This window comes from Cyprinodon variegatus, unplaced genomic scaffold (assembly GCF_000732505.1).
Source record: "Cyprinodon variegatus isolate N-32 unplaced genomic scaffold, C_variegatus-1.0 Scaffold9, whole genome shotgun sequence".
NCBI lineage: Eukaryota > Metazoa > Chordata > Actinopteri > Cyprinodontiformes > Cyprinodontidae > Cyprinodon > Cyprinodon variegatus.
Genome location: NW_015150462.1, coordinates 2,023,342 through 2,042,573, shown reverse-complemented (window position 1 = coordinate 2,042,573; position 19,232 = coordinate 2,023,342). Strand labels below are relative to the sequence as shown.

Here is a 19,232-nt window from a genome sequence, read left to right as displayed (position 1 = left end):
TCCAGAGTGTTGTTCAGCATGGGGGTGAGTAGAAAATGAAGGCTAATCATGTTTTGGGTGTACTATTCCTTTAAGATCGTCCTCACCTGCAAAAGCCTGATAAGACGGTCATAGCTTAAGGGCTCTGATGGAGCGAACAAACTGATCAGCGTCTGTTAAGGGTATCTTCCTGCTTTGCTAGATGAAGTTATAATTAAGACTGGACCAATGGGTGTTGTTTAGAAGTTTTGATGTTTTGAATTTGACTGACGAGACTAAATGGCGTTTCACGGCTGCAACAATACTGCGGTGAAAGTGCATAAATACACAATCCTTCCTTACAGCTTTAACTGCTCAACGAAGATTTTAAACAGAACATGTTGTCCAATTTAAACGCGTCACACAAGTAAAAATCTATAAATGGGATCAAATGCGACTGGAGCATAAATTAAAAACTGTAAAGATCTCTATTTGTAAATGTAAACATTTAAAAGTTACCAGAGATGCTTGCATTAAATAAATAAATAAATAAATAAATATAGTTTTTATCCTTAACAAAAAAATAATTAAATATTTTTCACCTATCTAATAAACTGTTAAATATGTTTCTCTTCCTTCCAGAAAAGGTTCCTTTAAAAATTTAACATTTAAGGAGAGACGGGCCCTGACTCGTCAATTCTTTAGATTTTGTCAGATGATATCAAGTATGGTGGGAGCTGTTAGAATCGGGCTTTACTTTGTTTCTAACTTGCAGCCAATGTTGTAGACTTGGCCTAGTCAAAGTTTATCTCTGATGGGATGTTTTCTGATTAGGTGTTGTGTGTATTTTCTTTTTGCATAGACTGCAGACTTACTGTTTTTTGTTTTATTTTTCAATGTTGGGAGATTTTAATCGAGTTATTTAACTGGTTTAAAAAGTAAAAGCTCTCTAGGGGAGCTTCTTTTAGCAGAGATGAAGTTCTGAGCTGTGTTCATTGGTGTGTCTGTTCCCAGGGCTCCATAGTTGTCGGCATAGCCTATGACTGCAAAGAAAATAAAGTCTATTGGACGGATTTGTCAGCGAGGACGATAAACAGAGCTTCTGTGGCATCCGGAGCTGAGCCTGAGATACTCATCAGCACAGGTAGGAGGGTATTCCTGGTCCTCTATGGCGTATTGGATCTGCCGGTTTAAGGAAGGAAACGCTCTCCCTTTAGGTCTCTTCAGTCCGGAAGGCTTGGCTGTGGACACCAAACGCAGGTTGATGTTCTGGGTCGACTCGAACACAGATGTGATTGAAAGTGCTGACCTGGACGGCAGCGGAAGGCGGACCCTGTTTGACTTGGACTTGGTTAACCCCAGAGCCATTATAGTGGTCTCATCCACTGGGTAAGCTTTTTTTTTGTCCATCTGTACTTTACTTTTAGCCTTAGTTTGGTGAAAAAATACTATGAACCAGTAGCGTCTGGTCTGCATGTATCAACAACTATCAATTAAAACTAATTCCATGTTTTAAAATACGCATTTGGAGGTTTAATGGTGTCACTTATTGACTCCAACTCACAAGCTCCCACAGAGGATTGCTGTGACTCGAAGTGACGTATCAGACAAACCACATGGTTCAGCTTTTAATTAAAACCAGCAAGGTCTCAAAGCAGCTGTGAGTCAATCCAGTGGAGAGCAGGAAAACTGATGCATTATTTGCATCATTGGTTTTGTTGAGTCTGGTTTCCAGCCATCTAACCTAAACAGGGACTCTTTGATAAGAGTCTGAAGGATATTTATGAGTTGGAGAATGCTTTACAAAGTTCCTGCTTGGCTCCTCCATTGCTTTAAATTAGTCAGGCTTCTTGATTGGTAGGCTTGGAGGAATCCCATCTGCTTTCCATCCTCTGAATTATTGTAATAATGAGCTCTTATGCAGCGTCGTGTATTAGCATGACTCATCAAACTTGAAATGTGTTTCACATCATCGCCTTGACATATTTGGTTTGAGTGGGTTCTGGATGAGAGCCAAGTTTTCCATTAGCACTCATATGTAAGATCCCCACCTGGCTCTGAGCTGATCAGAGGTGGTTAATCACTCAGCCACAGTCTACTGGGATTTAATTATTTTTCAAATGTTTTTAGAAAGCTTTATTTATTTCGTTCTGCATATAAAGTTCTGTATCATGCCACCCTGTAGGAGTCTATATTGGACTGACTGGAACAGGGAGGCTCCTAAGATCGAGACCTCCACCGTGGACGGTCAGGGCCGCAGAGTGGTGGTGTCTGACGGGGTCGGTTTGCCAAACGCTCTGACGTACGACTCCTCCTCTGGACAGATCTGCTGGGCGGATGCCGGTAAACATCAAACATCCAGGTTCCCCAAAGTCCGCTTTGTAGATAAAGGCAGAGTTGATTCAGCATCAATCATCCTGTCTTCAGGTACAAAGCGGTTAGAGTGCATCTCTCCAAATGGCTCTGGACGAAGAGTGATCAGCTCTGGGCTCAACTACCCCTTCAGCATGGTCTACTACAGCAACCACTTCTACTACAGCGACTGGAGGAGGTAGCCATCTTTAATTCTCCACCTGCTGCCATTCGTTCCTTTCTGATTAGTAATCGCCGTGACTCTCCACAGGGATGGAGTGATCGCTGTGAGCAAAGACAGCAGCAAGTTCACTGATGAATACCTGCCAGAGCAGCGCTCTCACCTGTACGGTATCACCATAGCAACCAGCCATTGTCTACCAGGTAAGATAAAGGTGACATCATATTTACAGATAGATTGAGTTTCCCAAAAAAAACAGAAAAAAATGTGTCTGATCGTAAAGTTGACCATTTGATCTGTTTCCTCGATGTTCAACCATTTGCTTATTAGTGCTATTTTTGCAGCATTTATATTATGGGCCAAAAAAAGCTTTATTTTTACAAATACAATCTGAAAAGTGTGGCAGACTTTTGTGTTCAAGAGTCAACAGTGTGTGGAACCACCTTTGATTGCAATCATAGTTCCTTCCTTTGGGATAAGAAGCATCTTTAAGTATCAAAAACCAAGTCTTTCCAGGGATTCCTAATTAGATGTAGTTCTGGACTTTGAGTAGGCCATTCTAACCTAAATATGCTTTGATCTAAATATAGTATCAGCAGGCTTTTACTATCCATTATTATCTTGTGTCTATCTAAAGCCGGGCTTACACGGTACAATTTTTTTCAGTCGTTGCATGCAGCTACAGCTCATGATGCATGTGCGCCCCTTATCCAGTCTACCCGCTCACACTGCACGTCTAAAAACCACATCAGACTCATCCTCGGAGTGAGATGACTCCGGAAGCCAAACCAGTAGAAGAGGAATATGAAGCTCACTAGAGTGAAACGCGCTGCCTTGCAATTAAGCAATTTTGTGCTGAAAGCCCTAAAAAGAAAAGGCGGCGACGTATTTGGTCAAAGATATGGCTGGGCAAACGTGGCTACTAGTCTCAATTTTACAGAAAGAACTCCCTTTCACTCGCACCCCAGCCATGCTTCTCTGTTTTCATCTGAAAGGAAGAAGAAGAAGAGTCCCTGTTTGCCCACTGAGCGATTTGCTCACGATGGTCGATAGAAAATCAAACATGTTTGATTTTCTATCGACCACACAATTCCTGATCAGGAGGTGTTTGGGAGAGGCTGATTGCCCCTCGTTACCCCCGGTACACTACACCAGGCATCCCCAATCTCAGTCCTCGAGGCCAGCTGTCCTGCAGGTTTTAGAGGTTTCCCTGCTTTAGCACAACTATCAGTCGTCTCTTCCCGACCTCCACTGGAAATGGGATCCTAAGCTACTTCCAGCGCTAACCTTTTCAGCTTTGGATTTCAACATAAATCTAGTCTTTTTGAGTTTTATGTTTTCGTTTCGTTTTAACCTTGTGCTATACAGTGCGTAATCTAAAGAAAGATACAACTAAAATGCAGATAAACTTGGTTTAATCATATTTTGCCAGACTGCATTTCTGATGATGTCAGAGAAGCAGTTTAACGAAGAAAATTTAAAAAGCATAAACATAACATAAATGACAACATAAACATTTTTTTACAGATGTGTATTTGCATTCTTTAGTGAGTTAAGGATAGAAATAAATAGTTTTAGTACCATAATAAATTATTTGTGGACACCCGGATGTATATCTATTCGCGCATGCGCAGAACGGATCGCGCTTTCAGGACACGGTTGTGACTAGAGCTCTTTGCTTCAGCTCTGCAGGAGTTGAGCCCAGTCTGTTCCTTGTTTCAGGTTTAATGTGGCAAATACATCTCAAAATCTTTTAATTCGGGACATTTGTTCTCTGTCGTACCTGCAACTAGCATGTTCATGGGCTAAATAAAAACTAGCCCCTTATTCTATCATTTCATACTTCGACTTCCTCCTCTGGTGATTAGGAAAAATCTAGAGAAAATCCACACCTTCCAATAAGCTGCATGGTTCAAAGCGTGGAGGAAAAGTAGCAGCTTATACTCCTGACAATACGGTAGTCTTTTTTTGTATGTTTATCATGTAATATATCCCAGTAAGACACATTAGAATGTTGAAAAACTTCCTAAATTATATTAGCATTTTGGAACATTGCTGATTACCATTTCTGCTGGGTTTTATGAGAAGTTTGCGATCCTGAAAACTGAACGTTACCTTGGTTTCAGCAGTTTGTCTGGAATGTCATCGCATCCTTTCCCAGCTGTGATAACCATCCATTAAGGTCTTGTGGGAAAAGTGCGATGGTGGGCACCATTTGTAAAGATGACAACACCCATCAAGCATGTGAGGCCACCCTCCTGACTCACCGTGCACGAGCCACAGACTGATGATTACACAGCGGCTGACGACCCCTCTGCCTGTACTTTGGGTCTCTGATGTCCACGGCTCCTTTCAAAGCTGTGTTTTTAAAACACCTTCAAAGTGCGACGTGGCCCCTTTAAGTACAGGATAATCCTCAAAGCGGCGCCCTGGCAGATGTCCCGGCCAGAGAATCTCGACGCAATGATCGGGGGTGCTCGTCTCTGTAGTCGGGGCCTCCCTTCAAAGACGGCCGATGACAGCTCTGAGGCACACTTGTTAGGGGTTTGGGAGGCGGATGGAAGAGGCTTTAAAAGTCGTCACAGTTGAAGACGTGAACACAGAGAAAACTCTCAGGGCTTTATGTGTTTGTTCTGTCATTAAAAACAGCTGGATTCACACAGGAAGGCAAATCTCCTCCTCTGACTGTCACAGAAATAAAAAAAGGTGTTCTTTGTTTGTTTTTTCAGGTAGCCACTAACAACGGATCAGGAGCCGCACAGTCATTTGGTGCTTTAGTCATGGGAGCCCATCACAGACTGCCTTAACATGGGAGCAGATCAGGAGGCAGACCCCCCCTACCCCCATCCTCACCCACAAAATATAACCCAAAGTAAATGTTTTGTAAATTTGTTTTATACCTCATTTTTTTCTACTTTTTTTTTAATTGTTAATTTGTTTTTTATCACAGCTGTAAAACAATTTAGAAGCTCCACCATGTGTGTGGTGTTCCTACCACTTAAAGGGACAATCCAGGATTTTTAAAAGTAGGATTCAGATAAAGCGCCGCCTCAAAACGACCATCTCTCGCCGTTATTTGGAAAGGCCACCGATTTAAAGACACACTGTTTAACTTTTGGCCACTAGGGGCGCTGGACCTGTAACTGCCTGTATTTTGCTTCTACTAAACATTGAAAATAACAACAAAGACATATGACTGTATACTAGGAGCAAAGTGTTAACTTACCAGTCTAATAATAAAGCTGATGAAAGAGAATCGGTTTTACATCCAGCCTGCGCCAACGAACAAACTCATTTCAAAAATCGATTCCTTTTTCCGCAGGCACATCCCTTCATGTTTTCTCTTTTTATCCTCCTCAGAAGGTTTAAACTTTTTCATTGCCTCAGCCATGACCAGTAGTCAAAAAAATAGAGCAAAAGCCATGACTCCATGACTATATGATGTTCTTCCAGGTCACATGACCTGGCCAACGGGGGTATTTAAAGATGGGAGGCCCACTCGTAGCATTCAAGCACTGTACATGGCCTGAGGAATCATTTAAAATAAGTCATATGCATCAACTCTTTAGGTCAATAAGTCCACCTTTAGCTTAAAGACAGGAAATAAGCTGAAGCTGATGCTTTTATACTGTCCAGTGGGAGCGAGTTTCACTCAGTTTTCATTTCACAGACATTTGTGTGATCTTATTAATCTTAAATTGAACTCAGCAGTATTAATATGGATTTAGAGCCAGTAGGTGTTAAACTGCAAGAAGCGTTGGTTTCATCAGGACATATTTCCTTGCGTTAGCTGTAAGAAACAGATTTTTTTCTCTTTCTGTCCAAGAAGTTGTAACATAAAATGGTGCAAATAAGAATGTTTTTTTTTTTAACTCACTGCCAAAAGCAAATCTGTTTTGTCTGGGATGAAACCGGTCGGATTGCAGCAGCTACAGTCCTGTTAATTTGCTGAATATTTTCACATTTTAAACCTTTTCTTGTTAACGAGATGTGATATTTATATCAATAAAATGTGATTTGATACCGGGTTTTTTTTTTTTCTATGATTGCCTTCCAGTCAAAGTGTGATCTGTGGTATGATTCATTTCAAAATTAACCTTTATTTCATCGACAGGAACAAAATAAAAATTAAATAGCTCAGAACAGCCTTCAAAAGTTCCTCAGTCTTTGAGGAAATTACTTTTTTTTTTAACACAACTACATGTAGTTTTTCTACAGGCCTCTCCTACCTTCAAAAAGAAGGTTTGTATTTGCATCTGAGGCTTGGGCCATTGCTTCAAGTTCAACCAAACTGGCCCACATCATGCAACAGCTGTAAAAAAAAAAAAAAGAAAAAAAAAACTAGAAGAAAGAATAAGGCCCTTTTCTCTGAGAATCAACTTGAAAACTCCTGCTGCTCGGTCCTCAGCTCCCTCCAGCGACTCTCTTCCATCGCCCTCTCTCATCTGCCGACCTTGCCCAGCCGGTGGTCCGTCTTGGGGTCGGCTATGATGGCCTGAACGGCGACGATGGCCTCGTTGATCTTAGTCTGGAGCTCCCGCAGCTCCTCAATGTGCAGCAGGCGTAAGATCTGAGCTGCTTCGTTCAGGGTGGCGTCTGCGAGGAGAGAGGAGGAACTTTGTTACCAAGCTGGGCGACCTCTTCAGGATGCATGTTTAAAACAAAACCATGTCATTTATCCTCCCTCACCGCCAGTGTCGAAACCGAGAATGTGTTTGTCTAAAGTAACCGGAACACCCTGCAGAGAGATGCGGGACATTTTTAAGCAGAATTCAAATATGACTCTGGGATTTAATTTAATGTGTCTTCTTCTCACCTCTTTGTTCTGGCTGGCTTTAGCTATGGCCTCTGGTGAAAGTCTCTCCTGGATTAGAATCCGAATGGCCTGTAAACGGCAGCAAGATTGACACCGATTAGAGAGCCCTGCAGTTCTGATGGATTTCATGAAGGTGTTTTAGAGTAAAGCAGTTTAATACACAGGAACACCAAACATTCTGCTTCAACTCCAGCTCATTTCATCCTAATGAAGCATATTAAAGTATATGGTTGGAACGCACCCACTATTAAGGAAGTACTCCAGAGGTTATGCAGATAACATAACACACACCCACCTTGAGCATGACCAGGTAATCGTCATGCCGTTGTATCTTAAGGATATTGGCCAAGGCTGTAACTCCCGCTTTAAAATCTGGAGAATTACCTGAAAGAATAAAGAAAATGGATTAAAATGGAGCAATGGAGGAAAAAATCTACAGGAGGAAGGCTTTACTTACTGTCAAGGTTCACTAGAGGATCCACGGCGACCTTATCGCTGTTACCGGACGTGGCCAGAGGCGGGCAGTTCTTATATTTATCAACTGCACAAAAGAAAATAAAGCTCTAATTTAACCTACCATTCGCTATACTACCACTCCACCTAGTGGGCATTATTTTTATTAACACTAAAGGGCACTAAATGTAGAAAACCATTTATTGTGCATTCAAAACTTAACATTTTCAATTCAAAAATTACTTTTATGGGGGAAGGTGGTCACCCCAATTAAGTCCAATAAAAGTAAAGTTTAAGTACTGTTCGCAATTAATTGCCCATAACAGACAATGCAACACAGAACAGAGACAACAGAAATATGTGCAGAGGATTCAAAATTAAAATTGTTTACATCTGTTTAAAATAAAGTTATGCACAAAATACAAAGGATTGTGATTTTTTTCTTTTATTGTATTATTACTTTAGCTGTTGACACAATTGGAGAGGGATTTGGGTTTACGTTCAGTAAAGGAAAGCTCATCATGCAGTGGGTGAGGTTCCCTGAGATTTGCACCCTTAAAACATTTTAACAGAAATCTCCTCTGTGTTGGTCTTAACAGAATACATGTTGAGCTTTCAAAGTATTTCACTTTAAAAAAAATGGTTATTGATAACAAAATATCCCAAAAGAAAGTCTTTGCTGAAAATAAAATCAAAGGGAAAATTATCCAAATCTACGGAAGAGGATTAGGGCCACTGAAAAAATTATAAAAGTTAACTGATTTTAAAATTTTATTTCAGTTTAATCTGAGAAAAATGTCAGAATTCTGACTTTTTCCCCATATTAAACTGAAAATGTAAAAATCAGTTCACTTTTTTTTTTTTCTCCCAGTGGCCCTAGTTCTCCTCCATACAAATCAGTATGCATTACCATCTGAATGACTTACCATTGTCTCCATATTCATAGCGTACAGCCAGGCCCAGCAGCCAGTCCAGAGCTTCTTTCTTCTCTTGAACTCCAAAGGGACAGTTCAGATCCTTCAGGTACTACAAAAACACAAAGCAGAAAGCTCAAACACAGATCATGGTGTCCAGAAAGTCCATCAAACAGCAGCTTCCTCACCTTCTCGTAGGCTTTGGGCCAATCTGAGCTGGGGATGTTCCTTAGGTTACCTCTGTCCTCAATCTTATAATGTCGGATCTTCTGGTCCTCCAGCCACACCAAACAGTTCCTGAACTGGGTTTCATCTGAGCAGGTATGACAAGCAGTTAGCTCGATCTGAGCAGGTTATTATTCAGCAAGAAATTAACCTAAACACATCTGGCTGGTGAATTTAGATTAACTTTATTTATTTTAATAAAAACAGCAAACTTTACTGACCTAATATACAGATTCTATCGGTAAATATACTTTAAGTTCCAGTTAACTGAAATAAAAGCTTAAAATACCCCCAATATATTGCTATTTTTAGTCTGGCACTTCACGGTCTCCTATATATTATAGTGAACGTGCTGAGAATACGTCTACCAGTTAGCTAGCTACGAGGAAAGCTGAACGAAACCGGTTAGTTTATTCTATTTTTCCTCACCTGAGCAGTCAAATCCGTTGGGGTCGTGATAGTCAAGGGCAGTAAGTTTTCTGCGAAACATTTCACTATAAAAACTTGGTGCTAAAACCTCCGCTTTTCCTATCAGACGCTTGAAACACTGTACTGCTAGCACCGTGTTTGACAATGCGCATGCGCACTTCGGACCCAGCTGGTTTCAAGTTACCCTTTCAAAGTAAAAGCTTCACTGCCAATTAATGCAAACTAATGCTGGTTATTTTGTTTTCCTGAGGTTAAAAATAATTTCTCCCGAATTTTGTTTAAAATATGATTGACTTAAAATCTTTTAATTAACAGCCTCTCAAAACTTTGACTTCCGTAAGCTTTATTTTTTTAACGTTTAATTTCCCTCATTTCTACTATATTTGTGAGGACTTTTTGTTTTACATTAATGTGGTTTGAAGTTCGACCAATACAATATCTTAACAATTCTGATTAACTTTCAGAATTACTTTTACTGGCTGAAAGTGTGAGCAACAGCGTTAATCTTCTTTAATTATTTTATAATTTATCTTGGAAAAGGGATTGTTTTTTTTTTTTTTTTCAATCCCAGATAATAAATATAGTTACCTACAAAAAGGTAAAAAAAATAAAAATAAATAATTTTCACTATTTGTTTAATGAGAACAACCCCAATACTCCATTGAAGATGTATCATATCTAAAGCCGTTGTTATAACTTAAAGTTCAGGGTAGACTTTTAAATATGTGAAAATGTAAAAACTTATTTATCAAACATGACTAGTAGTGAAATAATGAATAAGGTATTTTTATCAACATAAATCTAGTTTTTTTTATCTCAGAGGCTATTTTACAAAAAAACAAAAGTCAGTAAATAGAGACTTTATTTGGAAAAAAAAAAACAGTTTTATTAAACATAAGGTTTCATAAAATGAAGGAAAACAAATCAAGATAAAAAGAGAACATGAAATACAGATCCATCACTTTATCAGAACACAGATTTGCATTCAGAAGGGCCTCATGCGGGGGCCAAGGGGTGGCGCTCTGTTTGGTGGTGTGATGGCTATGTCCAGGTAGTCTCCGATCTGGAAACGCTGAGATTGCAGAGTCAGGACATCATCTGGGCCCTTCCTTCCGGACAAAGTACTGCCGATTTCTTTCAACCTTTAAGAAACCAGTTTACAGTTATTTTCATAGTTATCACATTAACCACTTATCCGCTCACAGCTGTAGAAAAATGGACTTACTTGTACATCTTTACTCTGGGATCAGGGTAGACTATAGCAAAACTGAAGTGGGTTCCCTTTTTCCTGGCTTCTGGATACACTTCCTTTACTAGACTAGTTAACTCCTTCAACGTAGCATCCATCCTGCAACACGTTTGAGGTCATCAGGTACACTTCTACTTCGGTGACGCCTTAACCACACAAAAAATTGTTTATATCCCTACCAGGTGTATATTTGGAGTTCACTAGAGGGCACGTTGCCCCGAGCAAATTCATCTCCTCTGTGGTGTCGCCCGCTGTTGGTAGTGAACACTCGCAGCAGGAGTGGACAAGTCTGCAGAAAACAAGACAGCCCAGTATGAGTACTTTTAACATCAACTCTGTGGATAAAGTAAAAAAAAAAATATAATAAAATAAAAGGCTATGCAAATAAATTAGTTTAAAAATACAAGTCAGTAAATCAAGCCTTATAATAGAGAACACTCGTGCAATCGGTATTTGGGTTATTTTGGTGGTCTGGTGGACACCCGGGCTGGATTCTGACAAGCTTTCACCCGGACCACTCAACATTTTATGTAACATACATTTATTGTAGTTTAGGTCAAATTAGGGACAGCTTTGGCAGCCCCGCTGCAGCTCTTCATGACCTATTGCAATCACCTTAGACCAATCATTTTTTTGCTCTCTAAGATAAAATATGTGGATGAGACAGAAGACAGCCCTGCCGTTAAATCGTGAAGTATCTAGTTGAATACCCCCTGTTTCAGAGCATGTGAAAATCCATCGACCATGACTGTCCTCTAGTGGCAAAATCATGTTACTACAACACACCTATTTTAGCCAGGTAGGTGGACATAGCTTCCAACTACTCACAATTGTTCTTACATGTTTGAGTTAAAAGAAACAAAAAACAAACATGTGCATTTGTAAGTTATGCTAGAGACACATGTTAACAGATAACTGCCGTCATAATTTACCGATAACTTTCAGAAAAGCTGATTGATAGCAATTTATTTGCCATTTGCATCGAGCCCATCTTTAAAAATAAAATTAATCAGTCAGTTAATACAGATTAAGTATAGATTGACTATAATTTAATAGAACATATAAAACCATTAAAAGGGACATCATAAAAAAAATGTACAAACAGGCACACTATCACCACAGTGGATGAAGCATCCAGCTGCTGGGAAGCTACAGCAGGGTCAGAGAACAGAACATGAGTTGATCAGAAAATGTATGTAATTAAACACGGAACAAACCTAGAATAAGACCCGCTGGAGGCTTGACTTTCACACCTATTTACAGAGCTGTCAATTAACACCCCCGAAATAGTCCATCAGCAAGGCGCACACCATGCCCATGATAATACATGGAGGTGGCAGCATCATGGTGTGGTGTAATTCAACAGGGAGAGAGAAATTGGATGGAGCTACTCATAGATAAATTTGAGGAATTGAACTGAGAATGTTTGAATTAAGAGCCCGACATCAAGACTATACCACATGTTTAGAGGTTTTACATTAAGTTTAATATAGAATACGTTCATTACTCGGCAGCAGAATCTATTAAAAAAAAAGGGTAAGATTGGGAAATTTTTATATTTTTTGGCCTTTTAAATGTTTAAAGTGACCCTAAAAGAGGTAGAAAACATTGCGTCATGTTTACATAATTATCCTTAAGGCTTCACACTTCACAATGTAAGAAAGATTATGTGACCTATGCAGAGCAACACAGCAAAGTTCTAAACCATCATGTTTAGATGTTGAAATAAGGACAAAGGTACGGTGGCCTCAAAGGGTCACCTTAATACACAGGTCACAACGTAAACCTCAACACCACAGGGCCACCAATAATTTCCACTTGTTTCCCCCTTTCCACTGATTTTCTTTAGAGAACAGTAACTGGGGTTTGGTGCAGCTAACTGCGTTCAGATCGATTTCAGTTCGTGTTTTTTCCTCGCTCTCCCGAGTCCCACCTCTCGGGGAAATATGATGGGATCTGTCGCTTTGGGGCGTTATATTATTTGGGGTCGATATTCACTGCGTAGAGAGTCGTTACGGGGAGGAGGAGAGACACAGCAGCACCCAGTGAATTTTAACCGGCAGCTACTTCCATATATGTTTCAGTAACTTTTATGAGACTGGCTGGTTAAAAAAATTAGAGATGCCACAGAAAAATCTGTTTGTTACACATACGGAGCTTTTTTAGCTAAAAATGGCAGCAGATTGTACATTTCTATAAGTTAAAAAAGCTGGGCTTCTAAGAGGACCATTACTGAGAGTTCCAGATTAAAATGAACACATATCTGTTGTTTTCTGATTGAACAGAGATTCTAAAGATCTTCAAAATTAATTTCTACTGGTAGACAGGATCATAAATGTGTTTTTAAGCAGAGCAGAGACACAATTAGGGAGAGCTGCAGATTTAAAGGTGGGATATGCAACATGCAATAAAATATATCCCCAAGTACTTACAGGACCCAGACTTCAAATAAAAATTTAAGAAACCAGCAAAAATTAAAGCACAAATAATAAAAACCAGTGCATTAATGATTTTTGAAATATAAGGTTCAATATATGGACTCTGGCTGTCAATGACATATGGGACAAATTTCTAAAATTTGATTTTGCTGCTTGTGGAGGAGGATAATCACTGATGCAGCTTAAAGGGAAGCCAGGCGTGGATGGAAATGAAGTTGTTTCCATGATAGAGAATAGATGCAGGATATATTGATGTTTCATTAGTATCGGCTGTTATTCCTCATTTTTATACATTAAATGTGTTTGAGGCCTTCATAAATAATGCACTAAAGGCAGGCATCTGTCTATAAACATCAGTATATTGTGGTACTCTTGTGTTTTCACCTTAATACAAAATTACTTTTGAATTAAGGTGACCCTTCAGGGCCACCGTAAAAAAAGGTACGTATTCTTTCGATTAAAGCTAATGTCGATTTACAGCAGAGCTAATTCAGAAGCTAACTTCATCATCAAGCATACTAAACCCCTCTTAATTATCGTTATAATAAAAAACGTTACAGATCTACAATCGCGAGAGAAACCCGCAACAATACTTCGTTATCGCGATATGTGACAACAAGTCGACATTTTTTTGTGTGTGCATAAAACCAATCTTAACGTGTTTCTACAGAACATGCCGAATAGCGCTTAGCTAGCAAAGCTAAAACGCCACAGACGCACGTCGTTATTATTCTTTTATTGTTTCCCAGAGCCGCTGAGTTATGCAGCATTAGTCCCGCGAATATTTTAATCAAAAATATCTGATATGTTGCAAATACTTGATGTAACAAATAACTGTTTGCTCTCATAGTAGCAGATGCTAGTAGCAGCATATGCTAACCTGGTTAGCTCCGATTGGAGAAGGTAAACAAGCTACAGGGAATTACGGAGTTAAACCCAGATGTTTACCTTTTCCCGGTCGATGGGTTTCTCTGGCTCCTTCTTTATTTCTTCTTGTGTAATCCGTGATTCCAGCGCCATTGGTATTAATGTTTTTGTGATCACACAACGAGGTCTGGGTCCGTGTTCTTTCCAGAGCAAAGCGGTGAATGAGGTTCTTCTTCTACGGACTTTGGGAGATGATGACTCATCACTGCCCCCTGCTGGTTACAATTTTATAGACAAAAAACCCAGGCAGCTAAAAACCTACAGAAGGCATCTAATTTCTCATCTATGTTAGAAGTAAATTAAATAAAAAACAACATATACTGTGAAGGTTTGCTCAGATTCATTATCAAAAGATTTATACAGAATAATTCCATAGAAAAATCAAGAAGAATGCCATTTTAGCAGTTTACTGTAAAAGAATGTCATAAACTTTGAAAACTTCCTGTTATATTCTCAAAGTCATTGTTTTTGGAAAGTGTCAAAAAAAAAAATTCAGTAACTATGTGAAAGCCACGTTAAACATGGAGGGAAATTACCATTGCACATTGTTGAACATCTGCAAAACATGGGAGTGGCAACGTCATGCTGAGGGAAAAGGTTTTACTGCAGGGCAGATAAGGATTTAAGAGTTGATAGGAAATGGAAAATATGTAAGAGGCTAAAATGAGACAGAAGTTTAGCTTTAGTAGGTCTATAGTCTCCTTGAAGTTCCCTAAAAGTTCAATTTTCCATCTGTAGCAAGCTGTTTGGAAGTGATAGCTAACAGGATTTAAATCATAATTATATTAATAATGGTCTGTGAAATACCCACATGTCAAGATATAAAAAATGCTTCTTGCAGGTTCTTTTAGCCCAATGAAACTGAGCTTGAGTTCAATGTTTTGTTTCTAAGAATTAAATCCAGTCTTCAGATGAGCAAAGCTAGCAGACATTTTTCCCAGAGATGTGGTGTGATTGAAGTGATTGGAGGTGAATAACTGAGTCAGGAAGAGGGAACAAAGTGCACCCCACACTTTTCCCACTTTTATTTGTAGCAACAACTTTAAGTCATGTTCAATTTTTTTTTTTTAGAACTTGTTGCATCGTATGTAATCTGTGACAAACTGTAGAAAAGTTCAAGAAGCACAAACACTTTTAGAAGATGTTGTAGATGTAAATTAAGGATGTGTCCCAATATTTCTAAATGACCTTTAGATTTTGCTCATAATGATCAGTAATCAGACTTTTCACCATCATTTATTCCTGATTCCTACGTTTATCTGCAACAGAAAACCTCTTGGTGCTTCTGCAAATCTTTTCTCTTACCCAGAATGTTTAAACTCTTAATGTTTCAGTTTTACTGTTTTTTCTATTACCTGTATTTTGCAGGTTCTCACACAGCAAAGACCCACAGAGCAGAAACCTGCTGTTTGGTCACATGCTGCACTCCTCCCTCGCTCACTAAACTGTCTGAGGAGGCGTGTGTTTAGGATTCTGGTAAAGATGTGTGTACATCTGTACAGTACTCCATAGTAAAGTGTGTGCTTCCTGACAGTGCTTCCCTTTGTTCTCTCGCTGGCTGGCTGATCAGAGACCAGGAACTACTCTAACAATCTGCACCCTCTTTCCCCCTAATTCCCACATTACTACTCAAAGACCATGCTGAAACGATCCATCAGGCTTTTCTTTGCTGCTCTGATTGAATCATCAGACAGAAGCCCTTTTAGTCTGACACTGACACTGATACCATTCACTAAGACAGGGATATTGTGTCAGGTTAAAACCACAAACCTACAATATATTTAGTTTTTTGACCTACATAAAAAAAACAACCCTAAACTATCATGTTGACGGGTCAACAGGAAGATGGATGACCAGAGGATGGGGTAAAGGTTAATCTTCCAGTAGGATCATGTCCTAACATTGTCTATATAAGACTCAAACTCACTGCGGATCCAGACATTTGAATTGAGAAAGCTTCCTGGAGAGGTGGCGAAACGTCTTCAAATCTTGAAAACCAAGTCCAGTGGATATTTTTTTAATTTTTACGGAATGACTTTGACCTGGATGACTGAGAACCTTCATCAGCGATCATGTCCTAACTTACAGCAAGAGCTGCACTGGAATGGCCTAGTCAAAGTTAGGCTCTAAAAAGTTAGGTGATCTCTGAAAGCAGTCGGCTGCATTTCATTTTGTTCGAGGGCATCACATTTTCTTTCCGTTGAAATCTTTTGAAAGAATCTGTAGTGCGAACGGAGGAAGTGGCTTTTGCTCCCACACTTCAACAAACTGTGGGAAAAGCTCATCTGTCCCAGTCATCAGCAGCACAGAGAGCAGCACTGTCCCGTCCGCTGGCCACTGCCAAGACGTAATTCAGATCTGAGGAGTCCTTCGGAGCCTCTAGCTGTGTCCAGTTACAGTCGCAACAATCACACACAGACACGCCGTCCTACACACCTTCACACCACAATGCAATACTGTTCTTTCAACCCTCCAAACTGCAGCTTGGGCTCATTAGAATGCAACTAGTTTATCGCTGAATAATGTGATAAATAAAACAATCTGGTTTAACACACTGTCAAAAACACAAAATGTTAAAAAGATGTAGAAACATTAAATCTTTATACTTCTGACTGTCTAAACACAAAAATAATCAGTTCTCTGTTTTGTAACATAAAGATGTGTGTCGACTTAAGGCCAGGAAGAAAAGACAACAGCAATAGTCTTTCTTTAGAAGCTCTTACTGCAAATCAATGTCGTCGTAAAGTCATTTTCAGACAATTCAGTTTATCATTCAAAAACATGATAACATATTTCATAAATGTTACCACAATCATGTAACAGACTGATAATGGCACACAGGTAACACTTATTCTAAGCTATTGATGCTAACAGCTGTTCTAGAAGCTACTGAATTAGTTTTTCTTCACTTTATTAACCGCCAAGGAAAGCTCTTTTTTTCTACTTCTTAAGATGGATCTTAATTGTCCACCTTAAATAGAAAAGAAGAGCAATTATATCCAGGAGTGAATTTACCAGAAAATAGTCAAAGTATTTAAACTTACAGGCCTGACCAGGAGTGCATTAATAAATTAATTCCTTAATTTCATTTTAAATTATCCAGGGACCTCAGATGGAAATTAGTTTGTCCATTAATATGTACAGTCGCTTTCTAAATAGATCAATCAGTAAAATCTAAAATAAAATAACTATATAAAATCAGGGAGTGTTGGTAACTCTGGGGGAGCTGCTGAGATCCACAGCTCAGGCGGAAGAGTCTGTTTGCCTAAAAGCTGTGATTTAGGCTCCTTAAAATCAGTCCTTGAAGGCAGAATAGTAATGAAAGTACATAGATTAAATGATGGGCTGCATGGTGGGGCAGTGGGCAGAACTGCTGCCTTGCAGCAGGAAGGTTCTGGGTTTGATTCCTGGGATCTTTCTGCAAGAAGTTTGCATGTTTACCCTGTGCATGCATGGGTTCTCTCTGGCTTCCTCCCACAGTTCAAAAACATGGCTGTTTGGTTAATTTGCTTCTTTAAGTTGTGTGTGAATTGTTGTGTGTCTCTGTGGCACCCTGTACCCCGCCTCTCACCCATAGACTGGCCCCACCGCGACCCTGACAAGGACTAAGTGGGAAAATGGATGGACGGTTTAAATGACACATTTATAGTTTGTAAACACGTGGGAGGACAAGGGGTAATTCACTTTAATTATTCAACTTGCATGTAGAATGCTATTTAGATTAAAATACCTCGGACACACAATGCTAGGACTGCCCTAACACGTTCATGGCAGTATCATGGTGTGGGATGAAAAACTAGAGGTTTAAAAAGCACTTGAAACTGCAGCAGAATTTCACCTTCCAGCAGAATAATGACCCTAAACATCCAGACAGGAATACAATGGAAGGATCTAGATCAGCGGTAGGCAGCGGCGGCGTCCTGGAGCTTCTGCATCCATCCCTGCTCCAACACAAACATGAAACCAAAGGCAACGTTATCTCCTTGGCATGTAAGCAACTCCAGCATCACCTCTCACAGCTCTGCCTCTGTTCAAAATTACAGCTGCTGATGGAGACATAACCCAGATGAATTTTATTTTGAAACCTCAGGAAGCCGTCCAGCTGAAGTCCTCATTGTTGCAGGCAGAGGACTTAGGAGCTTCAGGTCTGTGTGGCTCTGCAGAACACATTCTGATTCACTTCAGATAAATTGTGTCACCTGTAAATTCTTTTGATTTTTTTGGTTTTAAATCATCTTGCAGGAAAAGCTAAATTGGGACAACTTTGGAACCAGTAACCTGACACACTATGAAAAAGGTGGGAAAATTAGTCATGTTTATGGAAGTTTAGTATTGTAGAAAATAAATTAAAAAACTAAAAAACTCCTCCTTTCTGTTTAATATTTTTCTATTGAAGAAAATCTGTACTTTTGGAAAGTTAGTTTGAATGATAGACATGGTGTACAGTCTCAGTTTCAGTGGGCTGCGAGGTTCATCAGATGTTCACATGAATGCTGGCAGCAGGCCTTCTCCCTTCCTCCTCTCACTTTCATTCCTTTTCATCCCCTTCCTCTGTCAGAGATGGCTTTTGTTTCTGTGGATTTCCCTGCTTTCATCTTTTCCCACAGAGCTCCTTGGACACGTCCACTATCCTGATCAACAGCATCAATAAATCTGGAGTCAAATTTTTGACAAACTACCAAACCTTTTTCTGTTTAACCTGCAGTTTTGTGGAACGCAGAGTTGTTTTTTAAGCTGAATTTTTCTTCCTTTGTACAGGATGTCTTGGCCGGCTCTGTACGCTCAGCTGGTTGGTGCAAACCGTCACTCCACTTCCTTGGGGAAAATCTGGCTCTCAGTGCTCTTTATTTTCCGAGTCATGGTGCTGGTTGTAGCTGCGGAGAGTGTCTGGGGTGACGAGCAGTCTGACTTCACCTGTAACACGCTGCAGGTAGCGTCTCTTAGGAATGACTCTCATTTTGTTTTAGGTTTTTAAAGAACAATTATATGTGCATACTTTACAAATTTTACATTGTCTTTTACTTTTCCTTTCCACTGTTGCACTGTTCTTGCTTAGGATTGGGAAATGGAAATGTCAACATTCTATGCACATTGCTGCTCTCATAGATTAAACTTTTTTGGGGGGGTGCATTTGTCTTTATTTAAGTTTTTTTTTTTCTAGATTTGTGTTCTTTTGAATCAAATTGAATTTTTTTGTTATTAAATTAAGCAATATATGTTTTTAGGACTGATATTTTTAATAATATATATATATATTCAGAGCTGATATTGTTTTGTTTGTTTATCTTAT

The 19,232-nt window shown here is 39.5% G+C and overlaps 4 protein-coding genes across 6 annotated transcripts in view; 2 read left to right on the top strand and 2 right to left on the bottom strand.

Moving 5' to 3' along the window:
- nid2 (nidogen 2) overlaps positions 1 to 6,821 on the top strand; it is a 63,420-nt gene extending 56,599 nt beyond the window's left edge. The window contains exons 38-43 of the mRNA XM_015377804.1: positions 973 to 1,102; positions 1,176 to 1,347; positions 2,144 to 2,301; positions 2,386 to 2,509; positions 2,582 to 2,694; positions 5,221 to 6,821. Of these exons, the coding sequence (XP_015233290.1) occupies positions 973 to 1,102; positions 1,176 to 1,347; positions 2,144 to 2,301; positions 2,386 to 2,509; positions 2,582 to 2,694; positions 5,221 to 5,231 (708 nt within the window). The 3' untranslated portion in view covers positions 5,232 to 6,821. The remainder of the gene's footprint in view (positions 1 to 972; positions 1,103 to 1,175; positions 1,348 to 2,143; positions 2,302 to 2,385; positions 2,510 to 2,581; positions 2,695 to 5,220) is intronic.
- Positions 6,682 to 9,529, bottom strand: LOC107086951 (chromosome unknown open reading frame, human C14orf166). The gene is made up of 8 exons (XM_015378260.1): positions 9,329 to 9,529; positions 8,863 to 8,987; positions 8,687 to 8,786; positions 7,765 to 7,848; positions 7,603 to 7,691; positions 7,308 to 7,376; positions 7,181 to 7,229; positions 6,682 to 7,087 (listed from the first exon to the last, which is right to left on the bottom strand). The coding sequence occupies exons 1-8, from the start codon at positions 9,387 to 9,389 to the stop codon at positions 6,933 to 6,935; spliced, it is 732 nt and encodes a 243-aa protein (XP_015233746.1). The 5' UTR covers positions 9,390 to 9,529; the 3' UTR covers positions 6,682 to 6,932.
- A 669-nt stretch (positions 9,530 to 10,198) lies between these two features.
- sap18 (Sin3A associated protein 18kDa) lies at positions 10,199 to 14,118 on the bottom strand. The gene is made up of 4 exons (XM_015378308.1): positions 13,964 to 14,118; positions 10,757 to 10,866; positions 10,554 to 10,676; positions 10,199 to 10,470 (listed from the first exon to the last, which is right to left on the bottom strand). The coding sequence occupies exons 1-4, from the start codon at positions 14,033 to 14,035 to the stop codon at positions 10,314 to 10,316; spliced, it is 462 nt and encodes a 153-aa protein (XP_015233794.1). The 5' UTR covers positions 14,036 to 14,118; the 3' UTR covers positions 10,199 to 10,313.
- A 3,899-nt stretch (positions 14,119 to 18,017) lies between these two features.
- The window catches only part of LOC107086960 (gap junction beta-6 protein-like), a 5,773-nt gene continuing 4,558 nt past the window's right edge, over positions 18,018 to 19,232 (top strand). The window contains exons 1-3 of one of the 3 annotated variants that reach the window (XM_015378279.1): positions 18,018 to 18,087; positions 18,185 to 18,239; positions 18,701 to 18,872. In XM_015378279.1, the coding sequence (XP_015233765.1) occupies positions 18,702 to 18,872 (171 nt within the window). In that variant the 5' untranslated portion in view covers positions 18,018 to 18,087; positions 18,185 to 18,239; position 18,701. The other 2 variants (XM_015378269.1, XM_015378287.1) reach the window with 2 other exon arrangements.